Consider the following 24,428-nt stretch of genomic DNA (forward strand, 5'->3'; position numbering starts at 1 on the left):
CTTATGCACATTTGTTAATGCAAATTAGTGCATTGTCAAAGACCTCAAAGTCTAAAAGTCGGACTTTTTGATCCTTTGAATGCACTGATTGTCGTAGACCTTTTTGCTTAGAACTGCACTGATTTCTGACGGATGGGGTGAAAATGTTGTTCGTTGACCCATCATAGAAACTATGCAACTTTGCCATTCTAGATTATTTTAATCTAGATCAGCGGTTCCCAAACTGGGGTCCGCGGACCAATTGGGGTCCGTACAGCAGTTTCAGGGTTTTTTTAACATTAGGCGTTAGCGAATGTTTTTAAACAATAGTCTATGTCAGGGGTCGGCAACCCACGCAACAGGACTCAAAACCAAAACGTGCACAATGTGCACTTGCGATATGTGCATGGTTCGGTGCACATTCCAAGGTGCACATTGTGCGCACATTGTGCACTTGTGATATGTACGCAAGCCGAAATGTGCACATTGTGCGCACAATGTGCACTTGCGATATGTGACGATTAAGTGCACATTGTGCACTATCGCTCAATGTGCAACTTACAATGTCAGCGAACGTTATACAGAAAAATAAATAACTTCATATTAAACGATTTTTCCGATGATGTTTTTGTATGAAAAAGATCAAGTAATACATGTTATTTTTCGTGCCATTCTTTTTATTATGATATATTTTCTATTTGAGTTCCACTTTTATGGATTTCCGATTATATTGAGTGAATTTATTATGCATGTTATTTTTCGATCGATTCTTTTTATAATTCTTTTTTTTTAATTGAGTCCCAATTGTATGGATTTTCGATTATATGGGTTAAATTTACCAAACAAATAAGTTAACAACTGGAGGTAACTAAACCTGCAAATTTAGCCTTAAAACCCGTAAAAGTATTTTTAAACGTTCATAATTTTTAACTACTCTGCTTATGTGGGCATGGTTATGACGTCATTGGGTATCGGATTGTGATACTTTTTGTTCACGATATTGGTTATCGGAAAAAATGTCACGTTTTGGGCACCCCTAACCAATTGCATGTTTATAGGACCTTTCAAACGTAAGGCAACACTTCTTGTATTTAAAGATCTATGTTTGACCATTTTTAATCTAATTCAACTGCACTACTGCATTTTAATTTTGTTAACTTAGAAAAAAATTGGTTAGAATTAGTTGAACATTGAATAGCGATACGTCTGCTTAGGTTGTTTGTGTTTGTTTTTAAATGATCAATGAATTCTCAAAATAACTTTCGTAATTAGTGGCTCTATCGACCTCGTAATTGGTGGCTCTATCGAATTTAAAAAACTTCAACACAAAAGTTTATTTTATAAAACCAGAAAATTGAAGGCGTCACGGCACACATATAGCACAAAACCAATTAGGGAACAAAACAATACTCACTTCAGGGCGAAATAACAATCGTAAGATAAAAAGTTGGAAATGGTTGAATAGAAAAATTGTAAACGGAAAACTGCAGCAGCAATATTTGCGAAATACTTTAAGCAAGATTATAAACGAAATACTATCGATAGGTAGGTAATATGAAAATACGACAGAAACAAATTAAATATAACCTCAAATGACAAAGGAAAATGAAATTATAGTAAAAATAAATAAAAAATGAATAAAAAAGGAAAGGCTATCGAAATAAAAAAAATTAAAAATCAATACACTAAAGGAAAGTTAAAGACGAACGTAGAAAAATGCTACAGAAACATAAAAAATATATAATGTTAGATTACAGAGAAAAAAATAATTACTGAAAATAAAAAGTAAAGGTAAGGCCTACATTTATGCAACATCAAAAAAGGTAAAGAATGCCGAACTGTTACCGAATCTGAACCGTTTTTTGTAAAATTTTAAGGACCAGGACCGGAACGGAACGGAATAATTTGAAAGAACATAAACCTTAACCGAACCCCAACCTGTAAACAAAAGCGGTTCACTCCAGCATGACGTCACAATTTGTATTTTACAGAGTTAAGTTAACGCCATGTTCGTAATTTTATGACAAAAATATGAATATTGATTAAATAAAACGTTGATTTTTCATTTTTCTATATATTATCAATGAGTTGCTGTTTTTTTAATACGTCACGTAACTTAGCTTAAATGACTTTACAATTCAAAAATATTCTTGCCTCTAACCAACGAAATTGCAAACCGTGCTCAAAATGCGTCCGATTCTCTCGGTATCCACCCGACGAATGACGATGCAACACAACGCCATCCAAAACGCAACCGCACACAAAGTTGTCACGCGGCGCTAGAAAAACTGAGACTTCGAAATTCACACAAAGTCCTATCCCTGAGGGAAAACCAAGTCGGTGGGTATAGCTGACCCGAACGGCGATTCCCGCGGACAAACGCATTAGTCCGGAACAAAGGGTCTACAATAATTAAATTTGTGACAATCTGTATATCTTGTGGTAAGTAAGAAAAGTACAAATCCTACATCTGCCTGTCTGTCTGTTTTTAAGTTCGATAATAATAATCGACTGCCGGACAAATAGCGCCTTACCATCACACGCGGTGGAAAAAGTGATCACGGAAAAAAGAGTGTGCAACTTTTTAGCCACCTTTGCCGCACCGGCACATTAAAAGCACATCAAATTCAAGTGAGGTGCACATTAGATGCAGATTTAATGTACATTTGGCGCAAATATCGCAAGTGCACAATGTGCACCTTCAAATGTGCACTGAACCGTGCACATATCGCAAGTGCACATTGTGCGCACAATGTGCACCTTCGAATGCGGTGCACATATAACAAGTGCACATTGTGCGCACAATGTGCACCTTCGAATGCGGTGCACATATAGCAAGTGCACATTGTGCGCACATTTTGGTTTTGAGCCCGTCTCAACCCACGGCCCGTAATTCAAGTGCAAAAAATTTTCGTTCTGCATCCGGTTTGTTTGCGTTTTGATGCTGTATTTTCGCCTAGATCAGCGCTTCTTAAATGTTGCGCCGTGAAAGGCAGCCAAGTGGGCGCTGGTCTAGAATCCTACCACAACGTTGAAATGATTATTAAGCAATGCATAATATGTGGGTTAAGGTGTCGGTTAGTGTTTGGGTGTGGGTAGGTCAAGTAATATTGTTTAACACTATTACTGAACTCACCCAAACCCAAACGCTAACCGGCACCCTAACCCAAATAATGTTCGTTGTGGTAGGATTCTAGACGAGCGCCGCCAAGTGCGTCGCGGAAAAACGGAAAACGTGTTCAGAATTTTGGACATATATTTTTTAACATTTTTTGATTTTCGACAATGTAATAAAAACTTTAAAAAATTTAAAAGAAATGCCGCAGTATATCCAAAAAAATTGCCAACACTTTACTGCCTCCTTGCATAATTAAACACGTTTTAAGTGCAAAAACGATCCGAGGCCCGCCTGATTGACAGTTGTTCTAACAGAAAAATAACACAATTCTCAGTTAACATTTTGTGTAGCCAGCAGAGATCATCTTCTGAGTTAGGTTTTGGACCGCGACTATAGAAAAAGGTTGCTGACCCTGGTGTACTGGTGTATGTTTTTAAACATTAGGCTTTAGCGAATCGTGACTGCACTCGTGGTACTACAAGAAACAAAAAATCTTATATCTAAAGCTTCAAGCAAGACCCTTTATGCAATTTTATACAGCATTAGGCTTTAAATGTTGATTTTTTTTATCAAAATGTATTGAATATTTTCAAAAATCCTTTTTAGATTATTTTTTAAATTTCTCTATAAAATATCTAGATGTTTCTAGATTAAATTTATTGTAATTCTAGATGTTTACCCTAAGAAAAAAATGGCAACTATGCATTGACCAAGTTTGCAGTTTGTGACAGATATACAGTAAACACCTGACACATTTACCGCAAAATTTGTGTGCCGAGCTGAACTCTTATATAGCGCTCTTAAATTTCGTAAAAAAGCGAAATTGTGGTTGGCTTTATAACCTAAGGTGTGCAAAAAAACATAATAGCACACCAGTTTACAGTGTTGTAAACAAGTCATTTTCAAATGACTTAAGTCCCAGTCAAGTCATTGGTAAAATAACATAAGTCCAAGTCAAGTTTTTTTTTAATAAACAACAAGTCAAGTCCCAGTCAGTCGCGCAAGTCAAAGTCACAGTCAAGTCATAATAAGGGCAAGTTTACTTCAAGTCACATCCTTGTGGTAAAACATAAAACGTTAAACTATTGCAATTATCAAACTTGTACGAATATCAGCAATAACTGAATTAAAAAATAAGAAAAACGCTATATATAGCAAGCAAATTGTTTTATGTGCAAAAATTTGGATGAATAGTTCAATTTCATTGAAAAAAAACTTACACAAAAACACTTCATTTCAACCCAAGTCATTTGTCCGAAAGACTGAAAGTCAAGTCAAGTCGTTTTGCCCAAATGACTCTAGTCAAGTCAAGTCATTTGAAAACAGTGACTTAGTGCACTTAAGTCATTACAACACTTCCAGTCTGCATTCTGTGGTACGTACATGCACACCCTGCCATCCAATATTATTTTTAGGAAACTTGTCTACACAGTGCACACATGAATTTGTATAAATAATTACACACCAATCTCCAGTGTGCAGAAACAAGTTTTGAGGTTTGCAATTATGATTTTGCTTGGTCATTATTGTTTCACCAGCCAAATCAGCTCTCCATAAACTTGCAACTCTACTTTAGGACTCCTCTCGGGAAAATTTAGACTGGAAATTCCTGGGATTTTGCCGAGAAATAACGATAAACCTCAGGAAATATTTTTGATAATCCTGGGTATTCGGCAACATAGCAAAACTTTAAAAAACTTTCGTTTTTGACATAACGAAAAAAAAAGATTACCAAATGATTTAAAGAAAAAAATATAACCAGAGCTATTAAAGTCGTTGCCTGAGTTGCTTTATTTGCGCTTACCAGTGGAAAAATTTAATTTCATGTATTTTCCAATAAAAATACGACTCGCATGCGCTTGTTTTCTAAATAAAAATAAATAAAGTTGCAGCCTTTAATACTTACAAGAAGGTCTTGTAAGATTGCAGAAGCAATACAAGTTTAATTAAATGTTTGGAGCTAATATAAAGTTGTTTTTAACATCTTAATGATGTAATTAGGCACGAAAATTTTGCCTGGATTCACAGGAATTTTCATTTTTTAATCCTGTTTCTTGGGAATGAAAAAAATAAGGGAAAAAGAGGAACCCTACTCGCTACTCTACATTACAATTATTTGTCCTCTGAAAATCTTGGTGGCTTTTCAAATATTTATAAAGTCTGACGAATTTCTTTGAAGGCCTCCAAATTTTGATATTGTTTATTCAGTTGCCAACTTTGTTTTTTCTGTTCGCCAGAATCTTGGAACAGTGGTTTCCAACACACGACTCCTGGGGTCAACCACCAAAGGGGTGGTAAGAAATTGTTTTTATTTAGCATTTGCTGCAGTGAACCAGTCTTGTTTATGATGTTACTATTTCGCCTTCAATTACTAAATCAAGAATAGCTTCAGTCAAATAGTGTTCTCTAATAAAAATCCAATGAACGATATGCAATAAATAAAGGCTTAAATTGCAACTTTAGCTGGTTGTATATTTATTTGCATAAATCTGGACATTTTAGTTAAATATTGAAACAATCCTACAGTAGATATTAACAGTTTGTTAATTTGAATGTGATTCTAAGACAAACATTTAACATATGGTACTACTTTTTTTGTAACAATGTCAAAATGCGATTAGGTAGTAAACAAACCATATTACATTTAGCGGCCTCTCAAAACGCAGTTCTACAGCTAGATAATTTTAAAAATTGATAATTTCTTTTAAATATATTCTTCAGACTATTTGTTGTTTCATAGGACGTTTGAATAGTTGGTGAACTACAAAAGTTTTCCATGAAATAAAAGATAAGTGGAAAACTGTATAAGATTTTGTCGAGCTGTGAACATAGTTGGCAAGTGAAAATATTTTCAGCTTGTAATAGCATCGGCATAACAGTTAAGGCATCTATATATAAATGAACTGACTGCACTCAAATTCCATCCTGATGGTTTATAAAATGTATGAAAAAAAAAATGAGCACCCCAATTTCCTCTGTCCCACACCATAATTAAAATATGGTGTTTCAAAAATATATTACTATGAGTCAAGGATATCTTATCCATTTACCTGTAATATACAATTTAAAAACTTGAAATATTTTTCAGAAATAAGCTCAATTCTACAATAATGTCATTTTTATCGGATTCTGTAGTAATGTTTTCCACACAAATATTGTTCTTTGCCTTTGGTTGGGTATTTTTTTTGTGGAAACTATTTAAAGACTATGAGTGTCATCACAGGACAGTGCAAGTCATATTTGCTGTTACATTTGCCCTTTCATGTACAATGTTTGAGCTTATTATATTTGAAATCATTGGACTATTAAATTCAAGTTCTCGTTTTTTTCACTGGAAGTTAAACCTCTACATCATGCTTTTTGTTGTAGTGTTTGTGTTGCCATTTTGTATTTCATACTTTGTTGTTAGCAATATACGGTTTGTCCAACGCTATAAAATGGGAGCTGCTTCTTTCGTTTGGATACTTTTTGTTTATTTTTTCTGGAAGATAGGTGACCCTTTCCCCATTCTGAGTGCCCAGCATGGTATTTTTTCAATTGAACAAGTAATTAGCCGGGTTGGTGTAATTGGAGTTACAGTAATGGCTTTGCTCTCTGGGTTTGGTGCTGTTAACTGTCCGTACACATACTCATCATACTTCCTGAGACATGTCACAGATTTAGACATACATTCAATGGAAAAGAAATTACTTCAAACCAATGAAAGGGTTATTAGCATGAAAAAAAGAATAGCAATTGCAAAGTGAACTGCTGCCATTCAAAGAGGATCAGATGTCTCTGTCAGCAGTGGAATTTGGTCGCGCTTCAGAACAGCTACTGCTCCCTCACCCATTTCAAGTGAAAATATTAACCAGCTGGAACAGGATGTAAACATTCATGAAGAACTTAGCAGACAACTGTTTCTGGAGACTGTTGACCTTCATGCAACTAAACAGAGAATCCAATACTCAAAAACATTTAAAGGACGCTACTTCAATATATTGGGATATTTTTTCTCACTCTACTGCATGTGGAAAATTTTTATGTGTACTATTAATATAGTGTTTAATCGGGTTGGAAAAAAAGATCTGGTTACGAAGGGAATAGAAATCCTTGTACATTACCTTGGTTTTGAATTCGACGTTGTTTTTTGGGCACAACATGTTTCTTTTATTTTAGTTGGCGTAATGATTGTAACCTCAATACGGGGCCTATTAATAACATTGACTAAATTTTTTTATGCCATTTCAAGCAGCAAGTCATCCAACATAATTGTGATGGCATTGGCACAAATTATGGGAATGTATTTTGTTTCCTCAGTACTTTTAATGAGAATGAATATGCCTGAATCCTACAGGACAATTATAACTGAAGTACTTGGTGCCTTGCAATTCCAGTTTTACCACAGGTGGTTTGATGTAATTTTTTTGGTTAGCGCGTTGAGTAGTATTGGTTTTCTCTACCTTGCACATAAACAGGCACCTGAAAAACATACTGTAAAAGATTTGACTTTGTCACAATCTTTTTGTAATTGATGGTGCGCTACAAAATTAGAAATTTAGTTGTACTCTGTAAATAAAATCTGTTTTAAAATATTTATGTTAGGTAGTATAATAATTCCTTAACAGAAAGAAAGAACGACAAGGATGTAGACTCTACTTGTTGTTGTGTTTGCGATTGCTCGGATAACTATGAATAGCATTGAGCGTGTGAAGCTTGAAAGTAAGAACCTACAGGAATATCTCTGCAGCCTTCCTTCAGTGCTATTGGAATCTCTATATGAACATCCTGCAACATGTATGGCAGTTTTTCGGTAAATAAGACCAATCAAAAATGCTTGCACACATATTTTTTAAGTTATTTCTACATAAACAACAAATAAATGTATCCCTATATATATCTTATATAAAGGTTCTTTATTGCTAGAAATGCTCAGAATGATTAATGATTTATTTCAGATTTAATTTGATAACCATAGAAATAATAAATATATACTAATGAATTAAATCAAAATGCCATTTAGATAGAATTTTTCTTTAAACAGACATCTGTTTCTGTGTTTATTTTTATTTATTTCAAGTTTAGCTTGTTTATACATAACACCTGGTTATGGTAACATTTTGTATTCCTAGGGATTTGCCAGAACTTGCAAAGTACTATATAATGAGAGTGTTGTATGTGGAGCAACCAATTATGAAAGCAGCTGCAGCTTCCTGGGTTACAAGTGAAGCTAAAAGGTATAAAAAGAAAGCTGTGGTTCGACAGGCTCTCAGGGCCACATTTGGCATGTGGGTCTGAACCACGCTGAGACAATTTAAGAATTCTTAGCTACACATACCTAAATAAGGTGCAATGAACGTACGGCTCTCACGCGGCCCCCAACTACATTATAACACTAAGCTATACAAAACTAACTCGCTGCCCACTAAAAATGGCTCCCCACCGTTGGGTCGCTGCCCACAGTTTGCCGACCACTGATTTAGATATTATATCGTAGGTTGCTGTTTATAACAGTTCATTGGTATTTTAGACTTGTCATGTCTAGTTAGTCAGTTACACATACTATGTTCAGAAAACTTCTTGTTATAAATTTTACCAACAAAACACTAAACCATAAAATTCAATTCAGCACTTTTTTCCCATGTAGTTAAATTAGTGCTTCTTAACATCTTGGGTGATCAAACACTATGTATTAATTAATAGAAGGATTTGTCAACTCACCTAGTTTAATTTTTGTAATATGTTGTGTTCTTATATGCACTTTTTATAGGAATAGCTTAGCTTAGGGAAAAGCAAACTATGATTTCTTTGATAAACAGTCCAAAACACATTTTTCAGCTCAAAATTCGATAGTCGTTGTTAGGGATGTTCAAAGTAGAATATCGAATCCTTGGATTCGAATCCAGATGGGATTCGAATCCAATTCTGCCGTTTATTTCGGGTAATTGGAACAGATATAATTTAATGATTTGCCGGCGATTGTTGCGCCTAATTATACAAACGCGTGTGGAAAGTTGGCCTCTCGCTGCGGCGACCAATTTACAGTGCTTGCTTTAAATGTAACCTGGTAGTGCAGTGTCAGCGTTTTTTCGGGCGACCAATCACTGCATCTCGCGTTAACGTTCGTCTAATAATTAGTAATGTCTGGTGTGGGGTTCGCAATTGCCCTAAATGCGTTAAGTTGCAAAAGTAATATTACCTTGTAAAACGTGCTGGTCGTCTACAAAATGCGCTATAGGGTTACTTCAGGTCAACTTTAGGCCAATATTCAGGTTATGCAGTTATGCACAGCGTAATTGTCAAGAATTCGTTATGTCAATACTAACTTTGTATTCTTTGCAGTACATTATTTGACTGCATAACAGATCATGTTAGTCAAAAAAGAAGCACTAAATCCCAATAATGCTTTAAAAAACAGGACCGAATTGCTTAAGACTTCTGTGTGCAGTGTTTTATTGTACTCACTATTGGCAAATAAATAAGTTTTGGCAACAACCGGGACAGTTGACATAATACAGTTTACAGAACTGCTTCAAATGACAGTTGTTAAGAATGTTAAACATATGGGAGATTTTTTTATTATAATGTACACATGTTAGCAAATTGTTTGGGCGATTTATTGCTGTGATTGTTAGGCCCTGTGGGGTAGATTAAGATTAATCCCTTCCCCAAACAAAACCAAGGTTAGATAATTTAATAAAAATATACTAGGATTCGCTATTCTGGATTCGTTATTCTAGATTCGAAACCTATTATTCTAGAATACCTTGGGATTCTACTTTGAACATCCCTAGTCGTTGTAGAATATTTCATTGTTCTAAAATTGCAAAATTGTGTTTATTGTTGAAATGGTTTGAGAGATATGTGATCATATTTGTTTTTCATACCAATATCTAATGCTAGTTTTGCACAGATACCCTTGAATTTATATCATAAAAAATGTGTGACATTCCTGTTTTTTTGTTTTAAAAGAAAACAAAAAGTATTTATGTAAATATTCAACTCTTCTGTAGACAAAAATGAATGCTCTTTAATGTTGTTTTCTTTGTTTTATTATTCCTTTTAGAGAAACCTATAGATTTTGCATGAAAGTTCAAAGATTTTTTTATAACATATATTCACTTTTTTACTGACTTTTTAACTTAAAATTAGTGTTTTTAGTTATGCTACCATGTATAAGATGCAATGTGTAAATATTTTACACATGATGCTGGACAGCTAAGTGTTTCGTCTAATTCTTACCATATGTGCTGGTACCAAAATTGTTGCGCCCACACATAAAAATCCGGGCCCAAATTGTAAAACCTTGAAGTACCCAAACTTTTTTGTGGTCTTCACTTTTTTATATTTTATTAAAACATAAATCTATTTTAAAACATGTACGACAGTAACAATCAGACCACTTTTCTGCTTCATTTAAAAAAAAGCTTAACGAAAAACAGCATTTCGTGTTGATTTTGGTTTTACATTGGCTTAAGAAGCATGACCCAGTTACAGTAAAAACATTGCCACTTCTGACAGTGAGTTAAACTCTGACAAAAACATAATATCACTAAAAAAAGGTGGTGTCCCTACCCCCCTGAACAAACATGAAATTAATAGTATTTAAAACTATGCAAACCGAATATTTGAAAAAGAAGATATCTCCTCGCCCTAATGCTCGTTAGTGACGACAATGACTTCGAATGGTAGCAAAACAGTATAGACTTTCTTGTCTCAGTCAAAATCAGTCACTATAGGTTCTAGTTTATAAAAGAGAAATATATTTCGCCAATCACGGCATCATCAGTCTCTAAAAAACGAATACAAAATAATGTTAACACGTAAACCAGGTGGTAGAATTTAAAAATAATGGGAAAATAATCATAAAACCTATAGCAACAAACTACGCGATATTTTCCCATTATTTTTAAATTCTACCACCTGGTTTACGTGTTAACATTATTTTGTATTCGTTTTTTAGAGACTGATGATGCTGTGATTGGCGAAATATATTTCTATTTTATAAACTAGAACCTATAGTGACTGATTTTGACTGAGACAAGAAAGTCTATACTGTTTTGTATTTAAAACTAGTCTGATAAATAACTGATTTTTATAATGGTTCATTGACAATAAGAAACCACCTATATTAAACTAACCTTAATAATATCCACCCTAAGAAATATATAACTACCACAAACCCTGTCCGGATTGTTTAATGTTTTAGTTTTGTTTTTCAAGTAGATATTCATCACAACACACACGTGTTTCCAATGTTAACTATTTTAAAGTTAACTTTGTTATTATGCATAATATATTTACATAATGTTAGCAACTGGTAAAAATGTTTGGTTGAATATATTATTATGACATATATTGGTTCTGATGCAGAAAATAAAGATTATTTTACTCGTCAACAAAACAATTGACCCATTTGTGATGTTTTGCAGGGATCACTATTTATCTATAAAGGCATTGTGTGATCTACATGTGTGGAATGAAGGAAAAGTTCATGGAAGTCAATCTACCGCTTATGTTATAAGTTCTGTGTTTAGAAAAAACCTGCAAAAGGCGTTAGTTGGAGGGTTAGTTTATGTCATGTTCTTTAATTCTACCTTGCTTGCTTTTATGCATTTCCATTTTCCATAATTTAGTTCTAAAGAACTTTGGAAACTGGCCCTTAGACAATTAATAAACTAATAATAAATGTTCCAGAATAAATGTAAATATAAAACATTTTCTATAGCAGTGATTTTAGGCCAGCCAAAGAGAACTTTGGGCCAGACAAACATGCAAAAAATCCAGATGCTCTGGACAAATATGGAGCTGAACGTTGGGAAATACTTCTCCATTATTTAGTAGGGTCAGAGTCTAATGCTGTAATAAGCCAGGATCTTAAAGATTTGCTTGTTCAGTCTTGTTTAATGAGGTACTTATAAACATAGCTGTAGACTTTACCTCATAACATTGATTAATTTGTCATTTGTTAAAAGTTGTGTTATGTTAAGATTTGATGAAGACAATGATGGGAGAAAATACTCTATTATTACTGCCAAGGGTTTTCAGTTTCTTTTATTGGAAACTGCTTCACAGGTGACTATTTGTCTGATCATATCAAAAAGAGCAGTATTACCCATATTTCAGCATTATCTATAAATTAGATTTTTTCAAATGTTGTTTATACTGAACACATTTATAAGTTAAATGACCGATTTACATGTTTTTTCTTAGATTATATTTTACATGATAAAAAGTCCATGCAAGTTGCAACAAATATTCTACTTTGGCTTCTTGTTGGCTTATGCAATGCCCAAATGTCAAATGCGTTATTGTTGACATATATTTTTAAAGTCTCTTTCTGAAGTAAGACTTAACCCGACAATTAAGTGAAGAGATTTGTTACCCGCCGAAGTCGAAATAAAACTTGACAAAATTGCCCAACCTACACATAACATAAAAACAATTAGTGTGAACCCCTTGTAACATTGGCAACCCGCAAGCAGCAAACTTTTTGCCACATTTTCAACCTATAACTGGGGTGCAGCTTAATGGACACAGGTGTTTGTGTTTGCTTTCCTCTATTGTAAACAATCAAAATTACTGAAGTCCAAGTCAAGTTATTTTCAATAAATAACAAGTCATGTATCAGTACAAGTCATTTTCATAGCAGGTAAATTCCAAGTTAAAGTATTGAAACTGGTAAATTAATTTTTTCAATAGGTTTGTTAGTGTTTAATTTACACAATATGTTATTTTTTTTGGCAATAAAATAAAGACACCTAATTTGAAATTTCTAGTAACAAACTATGTGAATTGCAAATGTCATACCATTAAAAATGTTATTTTTTTAGGTTTGGTTCCTTGTTCTTGAGTATTTGAAATGGGTACGTGATCGAGGTATGAACTTGGTATCTATTCTGCGCTTTCTTTTTGAATTAAGCTTTTCAACAGTTGGCAAGGTTTGGAAATGAACATTGTTTTGTTGTACCTATTTAATAGGATATTTTAATATATCTTATCTAACATATAAATTGTTATGCCAGATTGTGGTTTATTTTTTTTAATTTTGTTTAGGACTTGCCTGTTGAAGGACGAGATGATCATGTGTTATTGTGTCTTCAGCATTTTGGAGAAATCGGTCTTATAATGCAACGCAAGGTAAAACTAACTTTGCACTGTACATTAATTTTATAGAAGGTCTTACAAATAAGTTTATCAAAACGGATTGCCAAAAATACATTTTTATATAAAAATATATATATATATATAAAAATGCAGTCTCAACTTCGACTAATTACTGGTGTAAAATTTGCTAAATATTGTTTATTTAGTGACAAAATGTTTGCTTGTGAAAATTGCTTAATCTTAGTATGGATTTCCGACAACATCCGTATGTGCTATTTCAACTCATGCCTTATTCAAGGTGTGAAAACATATGGCTCACTTAACAATGTTGTACATGATAATTGCATTAAACTTTAAGCTGCTTAGGTAACAATTTGATTTTCATTTGCAAAATCGCATGTTATGTCAAGATCAAATTTAAATTATCAACTTTTAATGATAGTACACAATTGATCTATACCAGGGATGGCGAAGCACTGACCCGCGGGTCACAAAGTGACTGTTACGTGTTTATCAACACTTAAACAGTGACCCACCACAGATTTATGACCCACTTGTCTTTATCAATCATTTTCAGGAAAGTATAAATTTAAAAAAACAATTCTTCGTTAGATAGCACTATACTGTACTATCTAAACAGGGCTGCCCAATCTATTGGCCATGCAAAAGTATTTTAGGAGTAACGAGTAAATTAAGTGCACTTTAACAAATCCATGTAGAAAAGCAGGCAGCTAAAAGCATTTTGTTTATCGCTGTAAAACGTATAGGGTGGCAAAAGTTCTGAAAACCCTGGTTAAACTATGCTGAAAAGCTTTCTGCTGAACATCTGTAATCCCATAAAAATGCTGCAGCATTTTGTACAATTTAGGTTCTTAATGTCTGTGAGAATCCGAATTTGGAAATTGTCCAAAAACCTTAAATTACCAACCCAGACAATAACACTTAAAACAACGCAGAAGCAAAGTTTTGCTTAAAACTAGCATAATTGAATATATGACCCAGTTGTGCATTTTGTAAGGATTAAGGTCGTGTTTGTGACCCGCGCGAGAAAAAGGTTCGCCATCCCTGATCTATACCAAGGAGTTGAACTTTTGGCTGCGTCCTAGCTAAATTCTCCTCCCTCTTGGCAATTTTATGGTATACTAGAGCAGTGGTTCCCAAGTTTTTAGTTGTCGTGAGTCGTGACCCGTGACCCCTCTTCAGTTTTCACAAACCTATGCAACCCCCAAATTTTGTGTATAACACATAAACTATATTACAATCATATACAATTCAGAAAAATGTTCACTGTGCTTGACAAATTATTTTAAAATTAGACAAGAATGTCTAGATTTAACAAAGTGGAAAATTTAATTTGCGCTTGTTACGTAACAATTTGACATCCTGTAAACCAGTGTTTTCTTAAACTTTTTGAGACGCCCCCTTCTACAATTTTCACCAAACTCACGCCCCACCTTGTTTCAAAATTAAAAAAAAAACGTAGAGCATAACAGCAATTTATTTCCAGGTAAGTTGCATCAATGCGAAGGAGGAAACTGTTTTTAGCCTAGCATAACCTGGGGTTACCATATTTTGAACGCGGAATTTCTGACAAATTTACCGCGGTTGCAGTTACCAACTGCAGATCAGGGACCTTAACAAAAACTCGGAAAAGACCTCGAAAAGTTATGTCACAACGTGACGTATTTTTTATATTATAAGATTGGACAATGGCGTGCTGCGTGAAAAATGCCTTTGTTAATAGTTTAAGTTTTCATTTTCGATGGTGCGATGAGACGCACCATTGCTGATCGGATTTCAACAAAACGGGTTAGACATAAATTTTGCGCTTTTTCATTTACATAATTTAAGTTTATCAGAACTGATGTGCGATTTTAAATTCGCGCTACCTTTGTATAAAAGTGACATATATGTGGCTGGGTTGTAAACTAAACATTCTGCTTTCCATTCAAATTCTACCATTTCTGAAGCATGGATATTTTACTCGTGGATTTACATTTTCTCTTGGAAGGAAATTTAAGATCTTAACAAACTCAGCTCGAATTTTTAAAAGAGATCATGTTTATTATAGCAATTCGACTAATAAACAGCAGTTTAACCAGATAAAAAAATTGTGTGTAGCTAAAATTAGACTTTAAACAACTCTAAACAAGTGAGTTTCCACAGTAGGTTCAGTGGTAGGCAAATGATGTTTACCTGCAACTCCATATTTACTAAAAAGAAAAATATTTAATCTTGCTTGTTTAGGGTTTGCCAACATTAACTTGCAGTACAACAATTAAAAAAACATGCTAGGTAAAATTTTTAACTGAGCCTAATAAAGCAGAACGCAATACGCAATACGCAAAAACTCTTCAAAAGCAAAAACAAAATGGTTTAAAAGCCATAGACTTGGTAGTGTGTGTTGCGTAACAGTGAAGAGTATTTTCTAACAATGAACACTGTTAGCACTTCGCGAGTTACTCTCTGTAAATATTAGAGCTATTTATTCAGTACAAAAAATTAAACAAATTTTTGTATTAACAAATATCGTTTTCACACACCATGTTTTCCTCGAATGGCCAATCAGAGTGGGTAACTTAATCACGTGATTAATGCGTTAGCATAAAGTTTTTGTGGAATCATCTCGTCACAAAACGAAAATACTAACCTTAAAATCAACAGGAATAATCTACATAACAGAAAAAACTAATGTCTGATAGGTCGATGTTGCCCATTCAATTATCTCTTCACCTTAAAGTTTAGTCATAATTCATACAGAGTTTGTCAATGTTTCGCGCCCCCCCTTGTGAACCTCACACGACCACCAGTTTAAGAACCACTGCTGTGAACGGTTAATTTGTAAAGAAACTTTGTACTCACCTGGTAACCATGTAACGAGTGTATAGGCCTAGCAGCAGCAACCTGGGGCTACACAGCACAAACTTTTGAAAAGTGACTCGTAGGTTTTATCCTATGTAAATGACTTTGTACACATCTGATTTTAAAGGCCTAATATGACAGCAAATTCATAATTATGAAAATTTTATTACCATTTTATAATAAAAGTCTGACTGATTGATAGGATAGGTTGCTTTGAGCTATAGTTGAAAATAGACAAAAAGTTAATTTATATGCGTAAAGACATGTTGAAAAGTTTTCTACAATGTGCATCAATATATATTTACCTTTCTTAAAAAAACAATATTCTAAAACGGTACAATAAATACACCACCAGTAAAATCTTAAGTTCAAGTTATACAGTGGTAAAGTATTATTTAGTGTTTTGTTGTTGTTATTTATGCAGAGAACCTCTCAGCGTTTTTATCCAACCAGTCTTGCAATAAATTTAGTCAATCACAGCGGCATTACTTCACGGACAACCTCGGCCAGCCAGGGATTTATTATAGCAGAAACTAACTATAGAGTTTACGCCTATACTGGTAAGTTGCTGTATTAATAATCAAGTTTTATTTTTAATTGTATATGTATGACCTTTAATGAAGAGATTAAAATCATTAGGATTCAAAGATAAAATAATTGCTTGGTACAGCTTCGGTCCCAGTAAAGCCGGAGGACTTGAGTTCAAACCTCACTGCAGGCTTTAGTTGCTTTTCTAGATTGCTTTGCTGACATCATGTATTGACTGATTTCGTTAGTCTGAGGTTCCAGTGTATACATAATACATCAGCCGTAATCGTTGGTCAAAACTATAAAGTAAAGCCGTGTAAAACATTTTTATTTGGCAGCTGACTAACGCGTTAAGCATATTTATTTTGGGGTTGGAATAATAGGGAAAATGTGGTAGGTTGAATAGCCTTTTTATCATTGTAACAAATATTTTTTTTAATATACTTATGTGTTTTTTTAGATTCAGAGTTGCAGTACGCCATTTTGTCGCTGTTTTGTGAGATGATTTATAGGTAAATGGAACTTTGATATATTTAAAAGTAAACGCAAGACCAATAGTATCACACCATTTAGTTCAGTATTTCTCAACCTTTTTTGCCTAACCAAATATTAAGCGTAGCCTAAGTATATAAGCGAAGCTTTGGCAACCCCAATTTACTTAATTATTTGTAACGGACAAAACCTGAAACATTAGCCTCATTAAGTTCGGATTTAATTTTTATAAGTTAATCTTCGTATTGTTTTCGCAGGTATCCAAAATTTTAAGGAAATTTTGCTAAGAACCAGTCTTATTAAATCTAACCATTATAAAACTCTTACAGTCGGCGACCCATTTAAATCAAACGGCAAACCAATTTTGGGTTGGGAAACACTGGTTTATTTAAATGTGTGTCAGAGTATTAAGTGGCTTTGTTGTAGGTTAACGCATTAAGTCATTTGTTAACGTGGGTTCAACTGTACCTAAACCTAGAGCAGCGGTTCTCAACCAGTGGGCCATGAAAACATTTTGAGGTGGGCGACAGACCAATTTAAAAAAACTAGATTTATTAAAAAAATTAGTTCCATTTGTGTCACTGTACTTAAATTTAAAGAAATAATGGCTTGGGGAGGAGTTGAGAAGGTACGTAAATTTATCGTTCAGCAGCAATTGTATCTCACTAATGCACGGCTGAATAAATTATTTTTTGTCGAATATGTTCTGCTGTTTTTTTTTTCGTAACCGATTTTATAGTTTTTTCTTTTATAAAAAAAATATTTTTGTGCAACGCAAATATGCCACGAACGAAAAAAGGTTGAGAACCACTACTGACCTAGAGTAATACCACACGATGTTATACCAAACAGCATATTGATAGGAACTGTCAGGTACCGTACTGAAACGTGTTGCTTTGATTAGACAATTAAGTAGCAGATTAAATGTTGATGTAAAACGGTTCTCGTGTATCACTATTGTTTAACAATATTTCTTATGGTACGAACTGTGCAACTGTTGTAAGGCTTCGCACCACTAATAGCCGTGTTGTCTAGCCCAGTGCTCTTCAACGGTGTGCACGGTGCACCCTAGGGTGCACCAAAATATGCTTGGGGTGCATCATTACTAAAAGGTATACAAGGGTGCATCACAAACTTTTAATGAATCATTAATGTTTGACGTTGAATGCTGTTGTATGACATGCAATAGTACTCGCAAGCGGCCTGCAGCCAAAATCAAATCTTCACCGACAGTGTCTTCGGCAGCTTCGCTCGGTTTAATTGACATGATGATATTGATATGCATAATGATTTTTCATATCGATTCTTACCTCAGTTTACCTTTTAAGTAAACAGGATGCATGAGTTCGTCACAACAACTTAAGGGTTCACCAAACCAATAAAGGTTGAAGAGCACTGGTCTAGCCAACTAAAGTTTTCAGCATGTTAACACGCTGATTTAAACTGAGTCCGACATTTAAAAAAATTCTCCAAATTCACTTTTATTAAAAGTTTTTAAACTGTGCGTTGCGACGCTTCCGTGCGTCGTTTTATTCTTCCAAGGGCGTCGGTATCGGAACTCAACTGTAGTCGTAAAATCCTTTTGAATGTTATTATTCCTTGGCGCATGTATTTGAACTTATTATTACAAAACTGTACCAGTTGAATGTGATTTAAGAAACACATTTCTCGGTTCCTATTCACTTCGGCTTGTGGCACTTTAGGGATGGGGAAGTATGCAGTTACAATTTGCAAGTAAAAAATAAATAAAAAATCTATCGGTAGGTGCCTCGCAAGATAAACAAATTTTTACCTGGGCACCGCGAGAAATAAGTTTAAAAGCACCTTGCTTACATATTAAAAGCTATTGGAATTACTAATTGAAATGATATACGCTTTTTAACCTATTTTTATTTATACCGATGCCACCCATCGAACTAGTTAAGAATTATATTTGTGGCCTAAATATGTGACTGTGTGAACAGGGCCGTAACTTGGTGAGTTGGAGCCCTGGTGCAAACTGTATTGTAAGGCGCCCAGCCGCCCATGTTTAGAAATATTCGATTAAGATAATTTTCGCATCTATGAGTGTTCTCAGTATTAACTATATGTTTTCGAAAAATGCAGATACATTGTGAATTGTGATTATTGTTTTAGTGGAACTATACCGTAAAAAGACTAATAAATGATTATCTAATCAGTAAAAGTGTAAGTTTCATATATGCAAAGATTTGAAAAGGGCCTCTCAGGATGGTATCTATAATGAACAAAAAAGCTTGGAGGCATTTAACGTAACATTGCTTAATAGAATTTAAGGTCACTGTTGGTTTTATTACGTCCGGAATTCAACCCAGTAACACGTGTTACAACCCAGCAAACCAGCATGGTTTTTGATAAAATATGAAAACCACTTCGGTAGTGGTCTCATACTCAACATTTTATTTGTGAAACAGGTTCCCCAACGTATGTGTGTTACAGCTGACCAGGGAAAGTGTGCAGACGGCAGTTGTAAATGGCATTACAGCCGAACAAATATTACATTACATCAAAGCTAACGCTCATGCAGACATGCTCAAACACGTGAGTGCATTTATGTTTTTAAATGAAGCTCTTTGTTAGTACAGTACTTTACTTTTTAAATAAGTAATTTATTTATGTGTTGATATTTAATTTTTATTTTGTTAAAGGACCCCGTGATTCCACCGACCTTAGCGGATCAAGTCCGTTTGTGGGCGATGGAGCGTGACCGCCTCAAATTCAAGGAAGGAGTTCTTTACAATCAGTTTCTTACGCAGCACGACTATGAAATGCTAAGGAATTACGCAAAGGTGACAAAAATACTTTTTATAGTTGTCGTTGCGATATATTAAATATTTGCATTTGTAAAGCCGTTCAAGTGATGGTAGTGTTATGAAATTGTTAGGATTTTCTTGTGAATTTAGCTATTACAAAAAAGAAAAATTAGAACAAGTGTATTGCAAGATTGTTGTATTTTTGCATGGAAAGAAAATGATTGTTTAATTTATTTTCTCTTTTAAATAAATCTTAAATTTTTCCGACATATATAAAAAAATTGTCAGTACTTTGCTCTCCGAATTAAAATGTAAACTACCTTTTAAGGAACTTGGTGCTCTTATTTGGGAAAATGAGCTCAAACGTAACATGATTGTAACCAAAGACGCGCACGACCAAGTCAAAAGGTTCTGGAAGAGATACAAGAAGGATTCAGAGTCCTGATGACATTTACATCTCACAGTGAATAAGTTGTCCTGCACGTCGCGTTAAGACGAGTTGATGCTTTTTTAAAGAGGCCGTTCTCACTCTGAACGAAGGACAATATTTTTGGCCGATATCATTTAGATTATTTCAGCAATTAGTATAAAAAAACATATTTGTTGATTTGCGGAAGAAGTTAGTCCCACATTTAATGCCGATGACTCGAAGTTATCCTAAACGCGGGCTACCCCACAGCTGCTACATGAACAAGTACTTAACTAAACACCCAATAAAGTCTACTTTTACTGCAGTTTGAGAGCAGAAGAGAGCAGATTTTTTAAACTTGCGGTTTACTTGAAGCACACCAAAGCTGGCATTTTAACCGGATGAATAGGTATAGTTAAACTAAAAAAATCCCTAAATACTTAAAACGTTTTGTTCTCATTTCCCTATTTTAAACTCGACTTCCAGGCGATCAACGCGTCCAAACTATTACGCTTAAAAGGTTTCAATACTTATGTGCTAAAATGTGCAACTAAATTCGAAGCTAAAGTAACAGCATTTAATATTTTAATTTAATATTTATTAGCCAGTAAAACTTAAAACTAGTAGTTTATATTACAGATTCGGAGACCGCCTTTATGCGATTTGTTACGTATTTTCCCGAAACGTATACAGGGGCCACAAGGTGATAAAAGCAGGAGTGAAAGTAGAATAATTTTTTTATCGGAACGCATGGAAATTTTTAGAATTTACTCAAAGTCAAGTCCTTATCATTAAATTTAAACGTTATACTATAATTGGTAAAACTCTTTCGATTGTGAGCAATAACTTAATTAAAAAATAACATAAAACGCAAATATTAGCTTTGCACAAATTAAGATAAAGGACCCAATTTTATAAAAGTAGGATAATCCCTAATTGAAGCACTTAATTTCAACCAAAGTCTTATGTCTAAAAGACTCAAGAGTCCAATATTTTGTCCAAAAGAATTGCAAAACATACAAGCAACATTTTTTAACCATCCGTGTAAGTAGGCTGCTAGAGCAAAACTATTAAAAACACAACGAAGATTAATCTAAACCAGGGGTTCCCAACCTTTTTTACACCCTGGCCCCCTTCGAAAATTTTGGGAAATCAATGGCCCCCTATTTTTTTTTTTTCAAACCAAATTCAGGAACGTCATTTTAATTAAAATATTGGTTTATACAGTAACCGGTAGTTAGAGTGATCAAATGATATAAATACAAAACGGTTGAGCTTGTTTTTGCTCTGACAATGTCCTAATTGCTGGTTTGGTGGTGGAAAGAGCCAGCCACATGTCATTGAATATCCAAGACACTGCGCTGCTTTGACTTCAGAAGTAGCATTGTTAAAACCCAAATTCACAACGATATGTTGATGGGAACGGCAACAGCAATGGCATGACAATTCCATTAAGCTTAGGGTATAATTTGCTAAGTTTTGCCCAAAATGTTGTCAAACTATCTTTCTCAAAAGTTCAATCGTGTTGCCGTCTCTTCTTGCGGCTACAAGAATTCATTACATTTTAATTTATTTATTTTTTTATAGTGGAGTACACTTAGAAATAATAAACTAAAAAAACATATTATTTTTCAAATTCTTTTATGACCCCCTTAAAAATGGCTCGGCCCACAGGTTGGGAACCCCTGATTTAAATGAAACCATGTTGTTCTGTGTTTCTGGAAACGCCTTGTCCGATGTATCCCGGCGTACGCGGTATCCCCGGTAAACGAAAGCCAGTGATGACGAACGAATAAATAATTTAAGTAGTCTATATATACTTTCCTGTTTTAGTGTAATACAAATAATACATGCATGTTCTAGGTTTATTCTGCAAAATGTTTTTTTAATTCCAATCATGGATTTGGAGCAGGCGTAAATGTTAAATTGCTCCAGCTCCATTTGAATTTCACGTAGAGGTCATGCTCCAAGTCGGTTAAAAATGCACGGCTCCGGCTCCACAAAGCCCTGATAGCAACATAGACTTTCTAATAAATTTCCGCTGTCAACCCTGATCTGTACCCATGACGAAACTGCTTAGATTCCCCATTTCCATTGCCTAATAGTTTAAAGGTCTGTTAACGTAAGAAAAATTGTAACAATAGTAATGTAAAATACCGAGATATTTCAGAATATTAGGTTTCGAATATAGAATGTCGAATACTACTATGTTTTTATCCATTTTCACCCGGAGTGACATAATGCCCAGTGAGGTTTTGTTATCATACGAATAAGGGGCATAATTCCCAGAGTAGGGCGGGTGCAATATAGGGATCACGACCCCACATCTTGACGATACGCTAGCGCCACGTGGACTTCTCAAACTTATTATGGAGAACTTTATACACTTTGCACGGCCGGAGCTCTTGATTGGCGGTCATTTCTAACCGTTCGTCAAATGCTTTCATCTAAAGTCCAAAGGAAGCGCGCCAGTCACACGCAGTAGGCCTAAAGATACCTTCTTCAATCTAACCGTTGTTACATTCATCCCCGTGTAATCGCCGACGACCAACAAAATGTAAGAATCCATCATGTCTTGAGCTTATCATCACTATTGCATTTTACCTACGTTGTAACATGTTCATATAAATTGGCCATCTTATTTGTAGTGTAGAATAGTAGCCGATGATTAGGTAGAAAAAATGAATGTGTCAATCAACATGAAACTAAAAAAATACAACTGTTTTGATTAAACGTATCCCTATGTAAGTTTGTTGAAGCCGATGTCATACCCAAACAAAAAATATTGCGGCAATTTAACATTTTCTTAGAATTGCATTATTTCGTGATTGTTTCTAAAATGGGTGGAATTACCCTGTATCAGGGCCGTAGTTGACACCGGTTGCATTGGGACCGCAGAACAAGACAGCCTCGCAACGCACGAAGGTATTGTAAAACATTTGTGGTAAAAACTATGGTAAACTTTTTAATATTTCATTCAAAATATAGGCTACACGTATAATCTTTTTGGAAACGGTTAGCTTTTTGGTTCTATAGGCCTAGGCCTATATGATTTTGTCCCATCCAAACTCGCCCAATGATATTTTGCTCGATTATCTATATTATCGAGTCAAGTGCTAAACTATTTTTTTCCAATTTGCATCACGTAAACTTTTACCAAAAGCAAGTTTCCGAATCTAAAGGGAACCGAAAGTATATATTGTCCGTTGCTTTCCAAAAGTAAAAAAAAGGGTATTTGTCGCATGCAAAAAAGAAGCGCTTTGTGTGACGAAAATTGCTCGGAAAAATGATTACCGTAATAATTTAAAATATCAAATTTTGGGGGATTTCCCGCCAAATTTCTATGTGTTCAAAGTTAGGTAGGGGGTATTCTAACTTTGAATACTACGTATTACAAGCACTTTAGGGCCGAATTGACAAGCTCTGTTCAAAGTTAACAGTTCACATAGCATTATTAGTAAAAAAAACTTGGGCATTTAAAACAGGTTTAGTGAAATAATTGCCAAAAAAGGGTACTTTTAAGTAAAAAGGGCCGCACTTTCTAAAAAATGAAATCTCCCCCCCCCCCCACACACACACATAAAAAGACACCGCGTGGATAGAAAAATAAATCTTTTTATTTAATAAAAGTTCAATAACAATACATCCAAAAGAACAACGAACAGCTATAACAATTGCTTATGCAAACACAATATTTAGGGCCCCGCTCATTTTTAGGATCAGGAAGCCCGAAAAATCCGCGTTTGTTAATGCTGGTATCTACTATGTTGTGCTTCTTTATCCCACTTATGGTCAACCTCGTCGACACAGTATGGCCATCGCCAACCTTTACCATACTTTGCTAAGGTAGAAACCCTGGCACCTTCCTTAGCCATTTCTATCACCTTTCAAGGGAAATTTGACCCTCTATAATTCTCATGTGCAAAACCCCATTTTCCAACGATTTGGATGTGTTCAACGAACGCATCTTATTCCACTTCGTTAAAAACTGTTAGATGGCCGGTAGTACCAGTGTGTTTGTTGCTCAACGTTCCCAAATAAATGTTTTGCATTTTGCTTGCTTTCTCTAACGACATAGACTTTTTCTAAACCGCCCCCATCGCTGTTGACAATGTTTGACTCGAATAGGCTGTAGTGTATAGTTTCGTGATCCAAGTGATCGTTTGTATGCACGAACTATGTT

The 24,428-nt window shown here is 34.6% G+C and overlaps 2 protein-coding genes across 2 annotated transcripts; both read left to right on the plus strand.

Moving 5' to 3' along the window:
* Positions 1-6,207: 6,207 nt before the first annotated feature.
* Positions 6,208-7,611, plus strand: LOC146132961 (Golgi pH regulator-like). Its single transcript, XM_083396508.1, is given in 1 exon segment — positions 6,208-7,611. A coding segment is annotated over 1 exon segment (1,404 nt).
* A 113-nt stretch (positions 7,612-7,724) lies between these two features.
* LOC146132962 (general transcription factor IIH subunit 4-like) lies at positions 7,725-21,121 on the plus strand. The gene is made up of 12 exons (XM_083396509.1): positions 7,725-7,889; positions 8,209-8,313; positions 11,509-11,643; positions 11,805-11,987; positions 12,067-12,151; positions 12,910-13,017; positions 13,133-13,216; positions 16,470-16,605; positions 17,034-17,085; positions 19,498-19,624; positions 19,732-19,872; positions 20,165-21,121. Exons 1-12 carry the CDS (start codon positions 7,768-7,770, stop codon positions 20,279-20,281), a joined length of 1,395 nt encoding a protein of 464 aa, XP_083252635.1. The 5' UTR covers positions 7,725-7,767; the 3' UTR covers positions 20,282-21,121.
* The last annotated feature ends 3,307 nt before the right edge of the window (positions 21,122-24,428 follow it).

This window comes from Ascidiella aspersa, chromosome 9 (assembly GCF_963924565.1).
Source record: "Ascidiella aspersa chromosome 9, kaAscAspe10.2, whole genome shotgun sequence".
Lineage (NCBI taxonomy): Eukaryota > Metazoa > Chordata > Ascidiacea > Phlebobranchia > Ascidiidae > Ascidiella > Ascidiella aspersa.

Coding starts and splice junctions, on each gene's coding strand:
- LOC146132962 (XM_083396509.1), top strand. CDS start 7,768: ATGAATAGCATTGAGCGTGTGAAGCTTGAAAGTAAGAACCTACAGGAA. Junction 7,890..8,208: donor ACATGTATGGCAGTTTTTCG/GTAAATAAGACC, acceptor TTGTATTCCTAG/GGATTTGCCAGAACTTGCAA. Junction 17,086..19,497: donor TTTTGTGAGATGATTTATAG/GTAAATGGAACT, acceptor TTTGTGAAACAG/GTTCCCCAACGTATGTGTGT.